This window comes from Alligator mississippiensis, chromosome 8 (assembly GCF_030867095.1).
Source record: "Alligator mississippiensis isolate rAllMis1 chromosome 8, rAllMis1, whole genome shotgun sequence".
In the NCBI taxonomy this organism is placed as follows: Eukaryota; Metazoa; Chordata; order Crocodylia; family Alligatoridae; genus Alligator; species Alligator mississippiensis.
The window spans coordinates 68,564,768-68,585,315 of NC_081831.1; the positions used below are offsets into that span (position 1 = coordinate 68,564,768).

The 20,548-nt window shown below is 39.3% G+C and overlaps 1 protein-coding gene across 1 annotated transcript in view; it reads right to left on the reverse strand.

Annotated features, from left to right (window-relative positions):
- The window catches only part of VSIG1 (V-set and immunoglobulin domain containing 1), a 29,516-nt gene extending 11,220 nt beyond the window's left edge, over positions 1-18,296 (reverse strand). Inside the window, exons 1-3 of the mRNA XM_006262665.4 lie at positions 18,178-18,296; positions 15,412-15,572; positions 495-693 (exon numbers count right to left, since the gene is read on the reverse strand). Of these exons, the coding sequence (XP_006262727.2) occupies positions 495-693; positions 15,412-15,572; positions 18,178-18,226 (409 nt within the window). The 5' untranslated portion in view covers positions 18,227-18,296. The remainder of the gene's footprint in view (positions 1-494; positions 694-15,411; positions 15,573-18,177) is intronic.
- Between the last annotated feature and the right edge of the window lie 2,252 nt (positions 18,297-20,548).

The following is a 20,548-nucleotide window of genomic DNA, read 5'->3' on the forward strand; positions in this document are numbered from 1 at the left end:
TCTTTACTTTGAGCATTAGTATATCGCAAAGTAAAGGAATATACATTTCCAGAGAACATGCTGTGCTAATAGACCAAAGGGTCTCTGCAACTGTAAAGGAGAGGACGCTGGGCTAAATGAATCTGTCATCTGACCTAGTCTGGCATTTCTTATGTCTCTAGGTCACATTGGGAACCTGCAGACTGTGGACTGGATTCAGCCTGCAGAACCAGGGGTTTTTGTTCTGCTGGTAAGAGGCTTCACTAGTGCCCCAGCCAGGTGGCAGGGAGAAGTCAGAGCAGCAATGGCCTTAGACCTGAGCTGAGTTATTCTAGTCCACCACCAAAAAACACTGCCAACCACTTTTCTTGGACGCTAATTTCCCTGTACCCCCAATCATATCTCCTCACCCCAATCACGTATTTCCCTTAGAGCATTTTTGAAGCCTGAATTTGACACCATGCAGTAAAGCAGCAATGCTGCAATATAGCAAACAGAATGAAAAGATAAATTACCTAGTACCCTGACGACCACTGATTTTTGGTTCTGTCCATTTGGATCTTGTGGGTTAAGAACTTCACAGTTATAGAGGCCTGTATCTGAAGGCTGCATGTTAGAGATTGTTATTGATGCATTTCCTGGGTTTGTTGCAGCTGTGATTCTGTTCTGAAACTTTCCATATTCATACGACTGTCCATGCTGATAAAAATAGATCTGCGACAGTAAATCAAGTGTTAGTTAAATATCAGAGAGTGCTAACTGCCTTTTTACTTGGTTAGGTCTTAAATACAAGTGGAATTTTTGGAGAAACAAAGCTTCCTTATGTCAAATTTCCATACAGTAAAGAAAACTGATTAAAGCCATGCTGTACTTTCATAAAATTTGTTTTTTCTTTTTCTTTTTTTTCTCCCAAAGATTTCAAGCTGCTTTTAGCTAATACTATGAATCCCCAGGCATTAAGCATAATAAGTTTATCTTGCTGATCAGTAGATAAACACTACTACACCCTAATCCAGTGTTGACTGAAGTCTTTAGGTAATGTTATCTAGAAATCATTATTAGCTTACAGCAAGCCACACCCCAAAACTGCTGAAGTATGGTTGGCTAAAGCAATGATAAAAATTTGTAAATGAAGGTCAAACCCTAGACTATAGTTACCTGCTGTGCAATGGCACCTCCTTATATTATCACTTCTTACACTAACCTTAATACAACAGCATCTCTCATCCCGCTTTTAAAAGACATAAAAGACAATAACGGTGACATTCTGCCCCCACCCCGGCTCCCATTCCAGAAGTTAATGGCAGTAGTTTAATTCATGCCAGTGTGGTCAGGATCTCAGCCTAAAGGGTCTATTCTTCACTTGAAACAGTTTTTAAAGTCCTAGCATTGTCAGGTGGAGAACAGCACAGAAAGTGAGAGTGAAAATAGGTTGCTGCTTAACACTCCCCACCACGTCAGGCAGGCCGTGCACCGAACTTTGAGGTTAAAATGTTTGTACGTGTGCACCTTAACAGGATGTTGACTGAGCAGCAGTGAGCACAGGTAGGGAATATAGGGGGCAAATAAGAAGAAAAGTGAGCACAGAGCCTTCCTATAGTCTAGATGAGGTAATTTTGCTGATCTTGTTGTTTTTATAATATTTTTTTTTCTCATTCGGTGAGCTGTAGTCACTAAGATCAGTGCAGTAATTGTTATATTGCAACAGACCAATATAGTCCAGTGGTAGAGGCTTTAAAAATATTCATTATCTTAGTTTTCCAATGCTGTCCCCTAGAAGGGGAAGTTCTTCTGATCCCGTTTGCAGTTCCTGAAGTGTGAGGCCTGATAATTGCCATTTCCTCTTAGCCAATGTGCCTGTGAAAACTTCTAATTCATACGGGAGCCTAGAATTTAAAACTGTGTAAATGATGTAATATCTGTCTCCAAAAATATTGATGTACATACATAAATCATTCTGTCCTCTTTTTTGACTCCTTATAATTTCTCTGTCCTTGTTAGAACCTACAACAGGTTCTTAAAATGGATGTTTAACAGGTAAAAATTCAACAGAACACAGGTTTTTGACTCCTCTGTCTGTGACTGTTGTTCAGTATCATCAGAAGAAAGATGGCAAGTGCAAGAGCTTGGTTCTACACTTGTTCTTTTCTATCTTACACTAGTGCAATAATTCTCAAGCAGGGTGTGGGGCACCCTGGGGGTGCTGCCAGCAGCAGTGCAAGGATGCAGCTGGGTGCCCAGGGCAAGGTGGTGACTTCAGTTGTCACTGCAGTTGTGAATGTGAATATGTGGCTACTGGCAGCAGCTACTTGTTTTCGCTCCCTCCCCTCCCAGTCATCTCCCAGGTTTTTTTGCCTACAGGAGTAGGTGTTGCCCCTATTCCCCCCATCTCCCTCCTAATTACGCCGCTGGGATGCTGCAAAGTATGAGGAGATAAGCAGATAAGCGTGGACTTGGGCTCAATCCCTGCCTGACCCTTCTGCAAAGAGGTAAGCACTGTAAGTTTTTTAATTCAGTGCTGTTCAATTCACAAAAGTTATGGAGGGGTCCTTGAGACTACTGACGGGTGCCTGAAGTCGAAGAAGGTCAAGAACCACTGCACTAGTGTCATTTCGTTGAGTTCAGAGACATTAGGGTAAATCATGGCTGAAACTGAGACCAGAATTAGGTAGGCTTACTGAAGCTCTCAAAATACTGGGTAGCAAAATTATCTGGAAGGTTTACAGTTGAGATTAACAATGAGTTTAATGTAACATGCACAGGCACTGAGAAAAGATATATAACAGAAAAGCACAAGATAATTGTAAAGAAACAAGCTATTTTCCTGACTCTATCTCATCCTAGAGTAGGGGTGGGCAAAATGCGGCCCAGGGGCCGGATGCTCCCCGCCAGGCCATTCTATCCAGCCCACAAGGCCCCTAAAAATTTTAGAAAATTAATATTAATCTGCCCTGGGCTGCCTGTCATGTGGCCCTTGATGACTTGCCAAAACTCAGTAAGTGGTCCTCTGCCCAAAATAATTGCCCATCCCTGTCCTAGAGGAATGTCTGAAACATGGTTTTGTTCACCATTCAGAGGCAAGAACTTGCTTCCAGACTAACACTTCCCAAACCACAGAGACAGTCTGTGAGTCTGCATTTATGATGGTCTCCCTAAAAAAAACCAACCCAAATGTGAAATGGTACATATTCAAAGCTGTTCAATTTTGTAGGTTAAAATAAAAACTAAGAAAAAAGTAGCAGTGAACAGGGAACCTGGACATCACCAGGTTTTGAGTCCTGATTCTGCAGTGCTGATGCAGAAAGAACCTCTGCACCAGTCTCATAGGGCATAATTTTTAAGTTTTGGTACCATGCTTACAACTTCTTGGCAGGTATCTGCTTTTCCAGCTTGAGCTCTCTGAACAAAAGGGTTTCAGAAAGAAAATGCATTAGAGAGTCAGAGGTCTCTTAATCAGCACTGATCATCTGACTAGGTTAGAAAACCAGCAGTAGCACTAGAGAGTCTATCAACAGTCTGCTGGGCTGTAAGAGGCAGCTCTACTCCGGCTCCTAATCTAGAGAGGGACCTACATTGAAAGATTGCCCATTGGATCCAAATCCTAACATTTCTAAAGTTTGACGGTGTTTGGGTTGTTTTGGGGTTTCAGGCCTATCTCCAGCGTGAATGGGTTTGGTCTTGTTCTCAGTTAAACAGGTATTCTTTCATTGCTGCAAATGTTCAGGCCAGCATGCTCAAGTATTAAAAGGGCTAAATTCTGTTCTCAGTTGGCCTCAGGAATACTTAGAATTTACACAACTATAAATCATATCAGAAACTGCCCCCTTTGAATACTTGTCATACTTTACACTTGTCCATACTGTGCACTCATTTAGTGTTCCTTGGGCATAAGCAAATGTCCCCCTTGGTAAACATGAAAAAATTGCCACATCTGGGTGTGGTGTAACAGTTGAGCTCCATTGAAGTCAGTCCAGACTGTGTAGCTGATCCTCTATGCAGTGCTTTGAAAAGCTAATATTCTGTGCTTTATCTTCGATCTAAACACATACAAAGGAAATGTTTTATGTGCACTGAAAAATCAAGGACAGGTGACTGAAGAGATGAGAGTATTTATTTTTCTTTGCAGATTTGAATAAACACTTTCCATTTTTGTACAATGAAACAGAACACCCTAAATCAATTAATTTGGCTTGACTGGAGATCCAATTCTGTTCTATGCTTCTTACATGCTCACCTCAGCAGCTATGTTGTTTATTGCCTGAAGGTAAGTTGTGAACACTAAGTAATGAGGTTGTTAATTGCAAAATATATATTTTGTCCCAGAGGTCTGACTGGCTTCTAGTACACAGGAAACATTTAACATCTCATGTTTGGAGTAGTATGCTGCAGCTTTATTGCTGATTTTAAACACATTAATTTCAAATCAGTAGTTTTTGCCTCATTTCAAAATTGTATTTTTAAGGCAAAATCTTTGTATTTTTCTTTGCAAAGTCCTCACATCTGTCATGCAGGGAGCAAATCTGAAATGCAAATCTTTGCAAGACTTAATTTCAGTCTGCATCATGGCCTATCTAACCCTTGAGATCTGTGGCTCTGCTACTACTTTTAAGGTGAGCAGGACACAATTTGGTGTTACATTGCTATTGTAGCAATGTTGTACAACTGGTCCTATTTTATTCCTGGTAAACATGCCCTTCAACATTTTTTCATGATCATGTCTCTACAAAAGACTTTCCCCCAAAAAATAACAAGTGGGAAAACTTACATTTATTTTTAATTGCTTAAAACTAAAATCTAATGCCGGGGCAAAATTTTTGGCTTTACTGGCTAAAAGAACATTATTAGCTAACCTTTTTTTCTCTTCCTTCCCCCCCAAGCTTCTCTACTGGGGGCAGGGAGCCAATATTTATTCCAAATTGGACAATTATGGCAGAAATTTCTGTTTCAGTAAAAATCCATGTTAAAAATGAAGTTCTGACAAGTTGTACCAGGAAGTTCAGTTGTCTACAAACCACATATTAATTGACTGAGTGTAGCTCTTAGCTGCACTTGTGCAACTCTCTTGAATCTGCTGTTGCGACCAGAGCGCTCTGCCTTGGTTCAAATTCAAGCTGGACAGAAACCAGCTATAAAATTGTTACACATTTTCAAGCACTAACTTTGTAGCTAGTTGGTTCTCTTTATTGCTGGATAGATCTTTTTATGGCATGATAAATTTAAACCAGTCACACATGCAAAGTAATTATTGTGCAATTAACCAGTTCATTGTATAATATATCTAGTGTGGCAGATGCTTGAAACTAGTGTTTATTCAAATGGGCCAGGTTCTGCTCAAAAGCAGAAAGGTAATACTTTGGACTCTTACCTTGTAAAATTAGTGCTGGGAGGGGGGAGAAGGAGACACCTTCACATTTTGCTGTTTTTTCAGCAATTCTTGCCCAGCACTGTAGCCCTTGATGGCTGCTGTTCAGAGGGGCTAAGCAGGATATAGGAGGCCCAAAGGCAGCAAACAAAATCTGGCTCTTTATTTTCATTTTACTTTGGTCTAATGTCAGAAACCTCTGAGTATTAAAAAAAAAAAAAAAAAAAAATAGAGGAAAGTGGCCTTGTTGCTTTGAGAGAAGGGGTCTCTTTCCCCACTGCCCCCCAAAAAACATTTTTGGCTTCAGCAAACAGGGTTTATATAACAGTTGCTCTCTTTCTCCAGCTGTAAGGAGCCTATGACAGATCTAAGGAAACTGATAAGTTCAGTAGAGAGCATAGGCATAACATCTAAGACACCTGTTACCATGTTGTTTATAAGCCCTAGAGCAGCTAGTAGATTTTTGCTTTCAGTAGTCTGCCTTTTATTGTCTTGAGCTAGTTTAGTGGTTTCAGTGTAGCTGTGCCATGAGTATAAGGTAGAGATTAAAGATAATGTAGCTGCAGCTCAGAAACTAAATGAACACTCTGCCTCAAATTTTAGTAATGATAATGATGCTCAGTCTGGGGGCAAAATTAGAAAACTAATTGGAACTGGAGTGGAAAAGATAGTCGCTACATCCGAAAAAACCCCAAGCCCTAAAAGCTTTAGTTACTTGCATCAGGGGTATCGGAAAATTGGTATCCCAGAGTTCTGGCATAGGAAATCACAGGTCAGGTAGCAATTATTTTATTAAATCTATCCTGTCAGGGCAAGTACCATGTGACTGAAAAATAGTAAATACCTGTATTTAAGAAGGGAAAGCAGGAGTGATCCAGGTAACTGCAGGTCTTTTAAATCTGACTTCCATAATGTGCAAAGCCTTGAACAGATTTTCAGGAATGGTTAATTAAAGACATGGCAATAATTGGAGAATAGTATAAATTGCAACTTGGGCTTCTAAAGGTAAAATGTGCCAACCTAGCCTGATGTTTGTCTTTGATAAAACTGATGATATTCTAGATGCACAAGAGCAGTAGATGTAACCTGACTGGATTTCAGTAAAGATTTTGCTATATGGACATTATTAGTAAAGCTGGAAAAGATATGTATTTGCACAACTGTGGGTAAGGTGGGTAAGGAACAGGCCAGAGGGGAGATGACAGCAAGTCATATTGAAAGGGGAAGTACTGGGCTGGATAGTAATTCCTAACAGAGTTCCTTAAGGACCAGTTTTGGGACTAATTTATTTAATATTTTTAATGATTGGCACAGAAAGTAGGAGTGTGTGAATGAAGTGCACTAATGAAACAAAGTTGGGAAGTCTAGAGAAGAACAGAATGAGATTACAGAGGGAACAGAGTGACATTGAGAAGTGTATGCTATAGTTCTCAGAATAAAAGCCCAGTGGTTCTATTTTTATTTGTATCTTTGCCACTAAGGATTCTTCATCCTAGTCTGGGCTAAATCCTTATACTGTCCCACATCTAATCCCCAAGTATTCTTCATTTCCTAACTGGGGGCCTTCTTGAGGACAATTACCTCTTTTGGGTATCCTTTTTTGTCATATTCAACTCTTTGCTACATTGTCTCCTATAAAAGGATGCAGTGCTAGAGCACTGCCTTTGCTGTGTTGGTGCCCTCTTATTTCAGTCTATGGCACTAAAGCCTCTCTCTGCAGACCTTCGGCATCAAGTGTTCAGAAAGCCCAGCCATGGAGCTGTTTTCATCCCCTTCTGCCACTAGCATTTTCTCTAATTGCTTCACTAGATTCTTTTTCACACCAGAGTTAAATGCAGAATGGAACCGTGTTACCATCCCTACCATTCTGACGCCATCAGATCACCCCTAGGACTAAGTTTTTAAACATCTGGAACAGTAAAGGAAAAACACATTCAGCTTTGCACATAGTAACTGCTAATTAAAGGCCAAGATTCTGTAGCCACTTATGTAGTGTTAATCCAAACTAACTCTCTTGATTTCCATCATCTGGCACCAAAACCTTTTGCCAAATAGAGCTTCTTTTCATGCATTTTTGTACAGACTGTGATCTGCTTGGCAATGACAGGAAACTCATATTTTGCATTGCTGGAATTTTTATGTGAGCTAATTGAAGAAAATAATGACTGCAGTCTTGTCACAACTGCACATTGGCAAATTTGGGAGCATCAAAGGACAATGGTTAAGTACAAAAAAGGGAGATAGAAACCTACAGAAAAATATGAAATGAAGCACACTTCAGGCAGCTTTAATTGGTGCAACTGTTAAACGATTATGGATCAAGTCACTTCACAATCAAAAGACCAAAAAGCTCATTCATGGGGCTGAACTGCTACTGAAAAATGTCTACAGTGCATCAAGTTTACTCATGCTTCCCTTACACACTAGCTATGCAGGCCTTTTAACTATTACTATTTAACACTGGGTGAAGGCAGGGTAGAAATACACATTATAGATTAACTAAATCTGAGCTGCATATACTTTTTGAGTCTGAGTGTATTTCATTAGATGCTGTCATTGGATTGGTACCAACTAGATTTGGTGGTAAAAATCCCATTGAGGTCAAAGGAAACTGGAGAGGCATGTGAACTGGAAATAGAACAGTGGATTGCTATTGTGGATAATTAAGGGAAATCAATTCTGCATTCATGTTTGAGTACTTCTGTGTCCCTCATCTCTGTTGTCAAGACAAGTTGAATAAGACATTCCTCATGGTTAAATGTCTGATAGGGGAAAATGTAGTCACTCTTGTGAATATTCTGCTCCTAATGCAAACTTGCTACAATTTGTATAGTAGAAATTTTCCAAAATCATGAGAGAAATGAAAGAAACTCCTCCAGGAGTACTTGGGATTTAAATAGTGCGTTAAGGCCACTGGATAGATCAAAAAGGGATAAGTTTAGATACAGGAGCTAGAGCCATAAAACAGTTCCTAGATGAGAATTCCTCCAAAAGCTTTTAATTTAGATGACACAATTTTTGTTCCCTCAGTTCTTCTTCAAGAATTGGTTATGTTCTTGCTGATAGAGCTTCAATGAATAATTTCATGAATTGTACCTTTGGCCTTTTTAATATTTTAAACCACACTGCTCTAAAATACATACCAACTTTTAAGGCACATCAACAATAAGAGGAAAACTTTAGAGTATAAGTAGAATTCAGATGCAAAAACTTAGGAATTGTGCTATTCCTATAGGAGTGATCTGAATTCAAGCCCTGCTTGCTCAGTCTCAGCAGTGAGGCTGTCGGTATGTAGCTTCCCTTCTTGGGTAGAATATGAGGTGCTCAAGACACTCATCCAGCCACGTGGAAGAGTTGCTGAGAAAAAATTAAAATTTCATTGAAGTAACTTTTTCCTGCCATAAATGTCAAGGTTTGATTGAAAACTCTAGAAGGGCCAGCTGCTTTTATTTCATCTCAGTTCATGCATCAACACAAGGATGTCAGTACAAAATACTATTTTGACTAGCTCTGTGCTGGTAAGAGAAATGAAACCATGTAGTTCTCTTTAAGTTCATGGGGATTTTTCTTACCTGATGTCTCCAGCTACATCTTCCCCGTGCATCTGTCACATACACCATCTTTTGACAACCACTGACTGACTTTTCGTCCATACTCTGAATATTGCGGCACGGGGAATGCTGTATTTGAGTAAAAAGGTGCTGGTCTGAGAGTTTAATGTGACTTTGAACATTCACCCACAAGTAAAGAGCACCCTCTCGATACAGCTGCTCTAAAGAACTCTGTAGTGTTAGAGTTGTTAGAGGGTACATGTGCAATGAAGTCAGTGAAGTTTGCAGAGAGAATACAGTACCCTTGTTTCTTGCTACTTCTTCAACAAGCTATAGGCTGCAGGTGCATTCAAATTTTTTTAAAGTTATACAATTCCATACACTAAGTAGAAAATGTAATTGTTTGCTTCCAAGTACAGCAGTTGAGACTTGCTTGCCACTTTCTTCCAGTCTCTTGTGCCCTTTGTCCTTCTGCAGTTCTCTGTTTCCAGGACCACAGTTCACTTCCCCATTGTTTATGAGTCAGATGCAAACGTCAGTCACACCAGTGCCAGCCTGGGATATTTCCACTGATGTCATGGAATTGGTATGGAATAATCATGTTAACACTGGTAGAGTTCTCCCAGATGGGTACAGGTATAATTGACATCCAGATCTCATCCTACATATCACATTATGAAAGTGGTCATATTTTTTTGTGAAAAAATATCTTGTGGTACCAGCTCCCTCATCTGAATCTCATAGGTATGATGATGAAAAAGTGGGTGGCAGTTGGGCTTCATTTAAAAAATGGGTTTCACCCAAAAGGAATGCTCTCATGATTCAGACAGCCAAATCGTAAGTGCTGTTCTGTGCTACATGAGACACATTGGTCTGGTTTCTCAGGGTGTCTCTCGCTTCCTGGGCTGGACCTAATTGAACTGTGAATGCCACATGTCCAACCCATTGAGAATGTCTCTTGAGGCTAGGGAGAGAGCTCTTCATACTATCAAAGAGCAATATTCGGAGGCGGTACAGGGAGCGCTGTGTCAGTTTCTTAGTTGGAGCCTATGACAGGGCCTTTGAAGGATCCCTAGGACTTGTTGGGAGACCTGACTGCCACTGTTGCCATCTTCTGATCCTTAAAGACATTTTTGCTCCTGATATTTTGCATGTAAACCCAACACTCCTGAAAGAGCCCTAGAATAAACACCTCTAACTCCTACTTGTGTGTTCCAGCGTCTTGGACCAAAACTTCCCCTTCTCAAGTGTTATGTAGCACGGTATTGCACCACTTGGCTGCTCCCTTCACCTCGGAAACGGCTTTGCTGTAGTGTTGATGTTCATAGATAGTTGGCATGTGGGAAAAATATTGGGATGTTTCAGGTTGAAAAGTTGATCTTTAATAGATATATAAGCTGCAATTCATTTTATTTGTTATGCAAATTCTTCCCCTTCTGATCCTTAACCAGCATCTTTACAAATTTAATCGAGATGTCATCACTTGTAAATTTCAAGCTTGAATATCTTGCAAAATATTTCAATGAGAATCAACATAGTTGATTTAGCTCTGGCTATTATTGGATAATTAATTGAGTCAGTTTCAGGCCTGACCTTGTGATTAGCTCTGTAAGGGCAGAACTTGCCCTGCCTGGGAAGAGTCTGCGCAGGATCGGGACATTAGGCTCCAATCCCTCAAACCATTATCCATGCATTTAAATGTTGAAGTCAATGGGACTTCTCACAATTTATAAAAGTAAGCATGGAAAAAAGTCTCTGCAGGACTGGGGTTAACTGACTACCCTAAAGTAATATGTATGTCAAGGATGCCAATTGGTATGTAAACCGAAGCCAGTCTATGACTTGGCTTTCCCATCTGTAAAATGAGGATAACTTTAGTAATACATGTTTGTAAAGCACTTTGATGCTATTTTCTAAGTTTTAGAATGAATTAGAATTAGAATTTACTAACTTTTATAATTAATTAAAATCAAAATGGTATTAACCACTTCCCAATTTCAGACCATCTCCATTGTAAAATCTTGGTGGTTAGGGTAAATAGAGAATAAAAAGGATTAAAAACCATTTTGCCTCATTAACTTTATATTTATAGTACTTGGTTCAAACATAGGCAACATTTTTGTACTGAAACTATAAATAACAATAAATTTGTCTCTGATACACTGCTGAGAACAATGTGCATACTGCACAGCACTTACTATGATAAAAACAGGGCTGGATTTTGCATTTTGCTATGGCCTAATTAGCAAAAATTAATCATATTCAAACTTCATATTTAGCTGTTTTTAAATAAAATTATCATTGCTAACACCTGTTGTTCCACTGCTTGCTACTTTTCTACTCCTACATTGTTGTGCGGCTTTTGTGGTATTTCACCTTCTGTTTAACTGCCACTGCTTTTAACTCTTTAACACCTGTGGCATTGCAGAGCAGGGTATGAAAACACCAGAATACATAACTCAAATAAGTCAAGGGACTTCACACAGGAAGTGTTGAAAAGTGATTCTGAATCTAGTTTATAAAATAACAAACAACTTTATCTTCCCTTGATGCCAGATAAAATTTATCCCTATAAAATCATACGCTACTCCTGATCCTAATCTCATCAGTAGGGTGGGAAATTAAACTTAATCTTGTAATTAAGAAGGTATTACAATTTTCTACAGCAATGACTAAATCACTGCAAGAGCCATATTGTAAGAATAGCATTTGGACAATTCATGTTAAATTGGGAGCAGCTATTTAGCTCAGTTGGCTAGCGTATGGTGCTAATAGTATCGAGGCTATGGGTTGATCCCAAATTGCACTAGATGATCTCTTGAGGTCCCTTCCAGCCTTACTTATCTATGACATTTTCAGAAGAAGAGCAGTAACCCCTCCATGTGATATCATGGCATCTTTAGAACAACTGTGATCCACTTTAAGCTTGAAACATTAAATGTTTAATGATATATATTTGCCTTAATTAATCCTAAAGTTCTGTAGAATTTGCCCCAGGGTTGGCACTGGGGCCTGAGCTCCTGAGGGTCCCATTTGCAGCCGGAAGTTTCAGGGATGCTATCCTAATGGTTGTCTAGTAAACAGTAGAGACTTGATAGTGAACCTTTGCCTGGGATTCCCACGAGCAAAACTCTCCCCCTCAATTTGCTCAGTTATTTTGTGTCAGACCCAGGACAACAGGTCTTATCCTCAGCTGCTAGAAATCAGCTTTGTGCCATTCAAAGAGGGAAAGTTATGCTGATCTACATCAGCTGAGGACATTTTCTTTGTGCTTGTTACACATTTCAGGCCAAATCCAATTGATTTTTTTTTTTTTTACCCTTACACATGTGTAAGCAGAGTATTAACATGTCTGACATTCTCTAATATATGAGAGATGCTCAAAACTATATTTGATGTGAAAAGTGCAGGTATTTTTTGCAATATTTTTGAAATGCACATAATTCTTTTATTCAACACTTCTGGAGAAAATTTCTATTATGAAGTGAAAATTTTCCTTTTTTTTGTTGGGTGCGGGGGGAGCGGAAATGAAAATGTTCCCCAAAAAATAATTTAAGGGTAAGAAAAATGCTACTTCTAATCAAAATATGTTTTGATGAATCTTTTTTGCCAGCTCTACTTAAATCTTACATTATTTGGTTAATTCTGTGAATTCTTAAAATACCCAACACAATCTACAGTTCTAGTATATTTACTAAGTTACTGTATTGCTCCATTCTGCTGCAAGCATTTTGTGGTCTCTTGCCAGTCTGTCAATATATAAAATCATTTTTGATTGCCGTTTCCATAGTCTGTGCACAAACAACAGAGGCACAATATACACTATTGCCCTGGATTCATGTTTTAATAGCGGCAGAGCAAAATCGAAATATAATGTGCAATTTAATATTAAATTAATGCCAAATCATCTAAGACTGATTTCATATTAAACAAATTAATTTAAAAAATGTAGTATAGTGAGATTCTTGGAAATAGGGTATGTGTAGGTAGTTCCCTTAAAATCCACTGGCTATAGTCATGGTCCTTTCCCTCCAGTATTTGCTTTTATATGATGAATTTTACATTAAATTTGTTCAAGTTTGTATGGCAATTTTGAACACTAGCTCAATATTCCAGGGCTATCTGAAGGTCCCAACCTAAAAGCCTTCATCCACATGCATAATTTTAGGCACACTTGTAAGACCACTAAGTCAATAGAAGTTTCTTAAGTATTTGGAGGATTGAATCTAACAACCAAGTCCAGCTCATGCTGATATGAAAGGAAACCTGGCATCTGACTTCAGCAAGAACAGGTTTACAGGGTACTACCCTGTGTCCACTCCAGGTTCCACTTTATTTGATGAAAAAACAATTCATACTATAAAATGTGTGAGACAGAGGAATGAATTTACCAAAAATTTATTTCAGATAGTTTTTCCTATGACTGTCTCACATCGTCTGTTTTAAGATCACAAAACTTTCTATTGACTTTAGTAGGAGTTAAAAGCACAGAAGCAGAAGGATCGAGCACTTAGAAGACTGGTCACTGAAGTTTCCTTGGCACTTAGGAACATAACGTGAATTTATTCCTTTTAAAATTTACAGTTGAGTCAGAAAATTCATATGGTTAGGAGCCTTAGGCTGTGTTTTCTCATTCCTAGCCATGTTTACAAATGGTTCCACCCTCCTGAATCTCTGGGAATGTTCTGATTACTTTCTACAGTCTGTGATTAGTTACTTGAACTTCTGTCTATTCATTTTTTCTAATTTGCAAACAGAAAATATAGCTTGTGTGTTGTTTTTCATCCTGAGAAATTTAATGCAACAAAAATACTGATTGTGGCACCTAAGCAAATCACTGTTGTATTCTCTGCCTGAACATAGGACAAGGTTTTTGCTAGAATCTGGACTGGTACAGTACAGTACCGACACAGTGTTATTTACACTGGGTCCACAGTGAACACAACTTACTTTAGCAAATAAAATAGGGTTCTGTGAACGCTGTATGAATAAACCAGGACAACTGGTGTGAGTAATACTAATGACTAATCATATAATTAGTCACTCAAGGAGTTAATATCTCATAGTGGTGTATGGTATAAGTAGTAAAGTAAAGAATGTAGGGCTGGGCCCACTATTTGTCCTTATGGCTGATACAGTCACTATCAAATTATTGTGATATGCTTTAGTTTGGCAAGTTCTTTTATATTAAACTGCTAATTCTTCAATCTTGTACATTACTATCATGACTGTTGTTGTGATCGTTTAATGCCAATGATAGACTAGGTTCTTTATAAATGCAAATACAGAAAGACTGTGCCTCAAAAGAATTTATGATCTGAGTGCAATATATGAGTTCATGGGTGCTGGTAAACTTCCTGCATATCATTCACCTAATGTAGTGAAAAAATTGATGGAAAACAATGATATCTGTGTGCATAAAGCAGGAAATGCTGACCTGAATGCTACTGTGACTAGTATGAATGTGTTAAGAAATTGAGAGGTGCCCACAAGACACCTGCTGATACAGCCCTATATGTATTATTGCACTGGGGCAGGGAGTAGATGAGCTACCTTTTCCCACCCAGAAAACATTTTAACTGACATTTTAAGGTCAAGGATGCAGCTAGGCTGTAGATAGGAAGTTAAGTCCTTCCCTGGCCCTCTGAAACATGGGCAAGCCACTGCAACAGCCCTGAGGAGAGTCTAGACTCAGGGCGTGATCAAAGGGTGCAACCTGTTCGAGTGTGTATGTGCCATGAGTCAGGAATGGTTTCCAGGCTTCTACCAAAGGCTGCTATCACACATTTCCCCCTCCTCGGGGTAGGGAAGTGGGGAGGGTGGATCTGTGCAGTTGTCCTACAAAACGCTTCACCATGCTGGGATGGAGGGAGTTGGTGTTTTGATGTCCAGAGAGGAAGGATGGGCATAAACTTGCTTTCAATAGTGGAATGTACTTCTCCTTGTGTGAGGCCTTCAGGTGTTGAGAAATACAGCTAGGACTTGTGCCCAGACAAGTTTCTACTTACTAATGGTTAAAATGTCCTTTGCTCTTTTAAAAATAAATAAATTCCTCCTAGTATCACCTCACTGGGTTACCAAGCCACTGCTTCTGTGGCTTAACTGAATGATACCGTAAGGGAGCTTCACAGAAGCATGGAGTTATGATGGGTCAGGGAGCTTTCCTATTAAATGGGAAAACTAGTTGCCTGCTGTAAGATGCCCATTCATTCTTTTTCCATGTCTAGATCCTTCAAATGTCCTAAGATACCAGAGTACCAACCTCTCCGTACAGCGATAAGGGCAGATTGTCCAGATCTGAAGACCAGGGTGAAGTTATGTGCTCCACCATAAACTTCTTGTGTCTGGACAAGCCATTTAGTTTTTTCATGCTTTATAGCAGTAATAACACCACTCTACCTCACAGGTGATGTGAGGTGACATCTGTTAAAAGTAATGGTGTGCTCTGACATGCTGGGTGGAAGAGCTACATAGTGACTTAGAGACAATAATTACAGTGAATTACAAATCTCTTCTTACTGTGCTCTGTTGCTTCTCCTTGGCATTGTAAAAGGTCCACTGAATAAACAAATTTTCAAGAGATCCTGATGTCGTGTAAGTGCAGAGAAGTGTGGTGTTTCCACCAACGGTGACATTCACTGGGTATTGTGGAACTGTCACTGTAACACTGCTGATGTGGCCTGCAAGGAACAAGAAGTGAAGAGATTATCAATAAGGGCTGTGCACACCAAGAACCACTACTTTGGTTGGCCTAGATTCCCACCTTTCATGACAGAAACCTTGAGGAGAAACATATTGCTTCCTTCCACTATAGAAGTTTTTTTTTTCCCCCCCTGGGAGTGGTTGTAGGTGTTTTAGATATTTCCCTGGGCAAGCAAAATACGAGTTCTCTAGAAATATCTTTCCTTCCGTCTGGAGACATTCCTCTTCCCAGCTCCTTGTTCACTGATGAATGGTACCTTTACTCCCTCCTACATGGTCTGTGGCCTACAGCCTGTGACCTGTGTGGCATGTGGCCTCCAGCTGTTCTGAAGTTGGACTGCCCTGCCTTATAGGAGAAGTTATTCTTTAATCCAGCTCTGCCATATGAGACCAACACAATGAACATTAAAAAATAAATATAGGTGGTAAGCAATTAAAACTGGCTATTACAATTGAAAGGAACAAACAGCCATTTGAACACAATTTTTGCATGTTTTCCTATAATTCTGTCTTTGTTTCTTGCTTAGAAAACTGATGTGTTGTTGACCCAATAGATAGGATCCTATGCTTCTTATATAACTAGATCACACATGGTATCAGGCCCAAACATTATACAAGACAACTAACTATGTGAACTGTATCTATCCATCACAAACTATTATGAAGCAAAGCACCCTTTGGTGAGCTGAAATTTTTTTATACTGTTCAATCCAAGCTTAAAGTTACAGCTTAATGGTGCAAATGTTCGTTCTTAAAGGACTAGAAAATATAAGGCTCTAATAGTGACCTGCGTAAGAACCAGTGAGATGAAAATGTTGTGTTGGAAACGTAATGGCCTTGTTCCACATACAAGTAATAGTGGCATTGTATTGACATGAGAGGTAGTTAGCTGTGTAAGTCTGAAGTCAAGCAGAAGGCAGGGTAGATTTGTACTTTGGGTTCATGAAATCTTATGTTACATATCTTTCTGATTTAGTTACTTCATAAAGTACAAATCTACCCTGCCTTTTGCCTGACTGTATTGAAATCTCATTCTTCTTTTAGTGGAATATTTGTGCGTCCTCTCATAGACCACTACCATTAATTCACAGGCAAGACTCCTCACTAATATCAATACAGTATTCTGCTCAAATTTTAATATCACTAAATAATACCATTAAATAATAACACCACTCAAGATGTTAGGGCTAATATATTCTCTTTGATGTTAACAATTAGAGCTGGCTGGAGGATGAATACTTACATTCGTAATAACTTTTAGCGTTTCAATATTTGTTTTTGTTCTGCACTGGAGCAAAACATCTTTCAAATGTTTTTATAAATTGCCACGATGCAGAAAATCCTATTTTCCAGTGACAAAGGTCAGACTTTTTATTCTTGCGCTCTCTCACTCTCTCTCATCAGAAATGACCCAGAGGGCCTTGGCTCTCATGAGCCTTTCCATCAGACAAAGTTAATATAATTCTGAATAGAAACACAAAATGTAAGCAAAGTTATGTTTGTTTCTATGAAAAAAGCCATATTTAAAAGAAAAAGAGACTTGTGTTAATAAACAGCAGCAGAAGTAGCTTCTGAACATTTTTCTTTGACCTCCAGAATAAACACCGTCTTTAAGAACCTCTGCAAAATGCTGAGCACTACCTGTGATGTCTGATACTTTGCAGGAAAGGAAGGGGCCTTCTGGGCCACCAGGTCCAGTAACCTGTTTTGCAGCCAGTCATTAACTGAAGAAATCCCCCAAATCATCACTTCAAACCCTCAGTCATAACTGCAAGGAACAGTATCCAAAATGCAAAGAATAGGTTCCCCAGAAAACTCCTTTGAGGAGACAAGGGCATTGCCAATCCTCTGCTACTGGAACAGCGGAGAAGCAGTTGGTTAATATATGCTCAGAAGATCCTAGGAAATCCTAAGAAAAGGCAAAAATCTGCCACAATCCATGCCTGTCTGACCTAGAGAAGAATTCTTTCCTGACCCCCAATTTGTCAATCAGCAGGACCCTCTAGCCCAGAGCCTCTGGGTTTTCTAAGTACTGGCAGAAGCATTACTTCCCAGTCAAAACCTTCCAGCCTTAGCTGTGGCCAGTGTCCCAAAGCCTCATAGGAAGGCAAAATTTAAAAATCCCCAGAAGCCAGAAACATTCATGTGGGGAGATGTTCTTTCCTGGCTCCAGCTGGTGTCCAAGAAAAGTCCTTTGGAGTGGGATTACCGGACACTGTCCCATGTTTTCAGTATGCGCACAAATCTATGTGGGATGGGATCTCAATCGCCGTTTCCCAGGCATATTGCCCAGAGACAACGAGGCAAGAGTAGGAACAAACCTAAATCTTGAAACACCTGGAAAATACTAGTGCTAGCTCTTTTTCCCCTTCTAGATTTATAGCAAAGCTTAAAATTACAATCGGCAAGCAAAAAAGTTTCCTAAGATAAAATCCTGTATCAGTTAACATGCTATAATTTCACACGCTATTTTCCTTGGCTTCATAGCCACAACTTTCTTTCCATCTGGAAATACATTTCTGATATTCTACTTTGCCAACCAAGTTCAACTCTTGTTCAATTGATTCCTTTATTTTTCCTCACCTGAGAGGGCTGCTATAATTGTAAATATCTTCAGCATTGCTGCAAACATCTTGAAGTCTGGAGAGGAAAGAGACCAGATGCTGCTGGTTCCTCAGACTAAAACTCAACCAGGTTTTTTTTCAAGTGGGTTTGTGTTTTCTTTATCAGATGCATATCGGAGAAGTCAACACCTTTCTCATTCTCTTCTTTATCACATATATGCTTTTCTCAAAGTAGCTGAGTAACCGTTCATTTGAAAAAATTTCATGGGGCGTTGCGAGCTGAGACGTTTGTTAATAATAAACCTTAGGATTCTGCAAATTCTGTGGGCTAGGTTCTGCCATTCTCACTTTTGCCACGGTAATGCTTGACTGCATTAATATACCCACCGATTCCTATGGGTTGATTTGTTGAGCAAGTTGAGTAAATGACAGAATCTGGCCCCTATTTCCTGTTAATTCCATCATTTGTATTTAAAAATGGGCAGTATTGAGATGATGATTGCAGATGTATGTTTGAGAAATGCAAGCATCTATTATTGGGTGGTTTCAAATAGAAATGCTATACCATGTTACAACAGTTTGAAACTTCTGCAGGAAAACAAAGGGAACCCCTTTCCCCTCTTCCCCCCACCCCTTTTTTTTAACAAATTAAATGCAAATGCTTTTGACCCATGTAGACTGACACTTGACTGGGATGGTTTAGTCTGAGATGCTCCTGCCTTAGACTAGATTAGATGGATAAGGCGACTTCCTGAGCTTTCTTCCAGCTCTACTATCCTAGGATTCAATGTACTTTGCACAGTACTGATAAGAAATTTACACTGTGAATTCATTCTGCTTTACTACAAACACTGGCAGCTGCATAACTTAGGAGGAAAGCAGGGTGGTCTAGCAGAGAGGCTTTACTATCTGAAGAACTTGGTTCTATTCCTGACTCTGTAGGAATAAGAATTAATAATATAAATGTCTTAATATACCAGATAAATCCCTGATCTGAAATTCTATGTTTATTCACAAAATAGGAAGAGCACAGCCAGTAGCCCAGCTGACTGTAGGTCCATTTGTTTGGGACATGTGGCCAAAATTGCTAACTGTAGTCATACCATTTGTGACATAGGTACTTCTCTTAGGGACTGGATTGTAACCATTGCTCACGGTTTCTCACGGGTCACCAAAGACGCACTAAACAGCCAACAACAGTTGCCCACCAAGCAGCATGTCCTGGCTTCACATCTGCAAGTAAAAGGCTGGATATCATGTATCCATCTCGTAAACCATCCAGCTTCCTCACTGTCATTCTCTTACATAGGTGACAGAATGGGCTGTGGTCTGTCGTTCTAACCATGCGTTAGCACAAGTCACCTTAGAAAGAGAACCAAATCTAGACAGCAACCTCTTTGGGTTCTTTTTTAACTATTTAAATGAATTGGAGGCTCAAGCTTCCTTTACAACTCAGCTTTGTTCAGTGAAGAGTAAGGCTAAGACCTTTTAACAATAGGACCAGTCAGTTTGTAACACGTGGGAGTGTTAACTCTTATCTGAAGATAATGGCGAGAGCCCAGTACCAGGAACTGCGTGTTAATAGACTGTATGACTCAAACCTATGTACACTGAAACACATTCAGCCAGGTCCACCTCTAAGTAACTCCTATTTATACACTCTACAAACAGAAGCAGTACTCGTTAAAAAAAACCCATCAACCCAAAACCTGCAGGCACACCTATAGGAAAAAGCAGGCCTTCCACTCAATCCCTAGCTAAGCATTGAGATGGTCCTTCAAGGTACCATATTTCTGTCTGAAGCCAAAATAACTAAAACCCCCTAAGTAATTCCATGTTTGACTTGACTAAGATCTGCAGCACTTTAAGCCTTTTTTGGTTCTGAAACACATTAAATAAATTATTGTTCCAAGATACCAAAAGATGTATATCATAGGGGATTAAGACAAAAATGTAATTATGTTTCAAACAAGTCCAGAAAAATAACTTCTTTGAGCCCCTGAATCCATCATTAGTTTGTCTTTCAAATGCACTTTACAATGAATTTGATAATGTGCAACCTTATTAGATGTCTAAAAAATAGTCTTATGTGCTGTTGCTGAGAGCATTTTGTGCTGTCTCAAAGTAGTCTAAAGATAATTGATGAAATCTGTTATTTTCAAACTCTCAGAATACTGATAGTCGGGAAATGGTCTGATTATGCAAACCTTGTATGTGGGCAACACACGGATAAGTGAAATCAAATACAGTTCGTTCTTTGTAGTACTTCATTATAAGTTTATTCTTGTTTGTTGACTAATTCTCATTCTTGACTCACACTGTAGTATGGGCAGCAGATTGCATCTCTGCCCCAGCTCTGGACCATGTTGTCAGCACCCCAAGATCCCAGC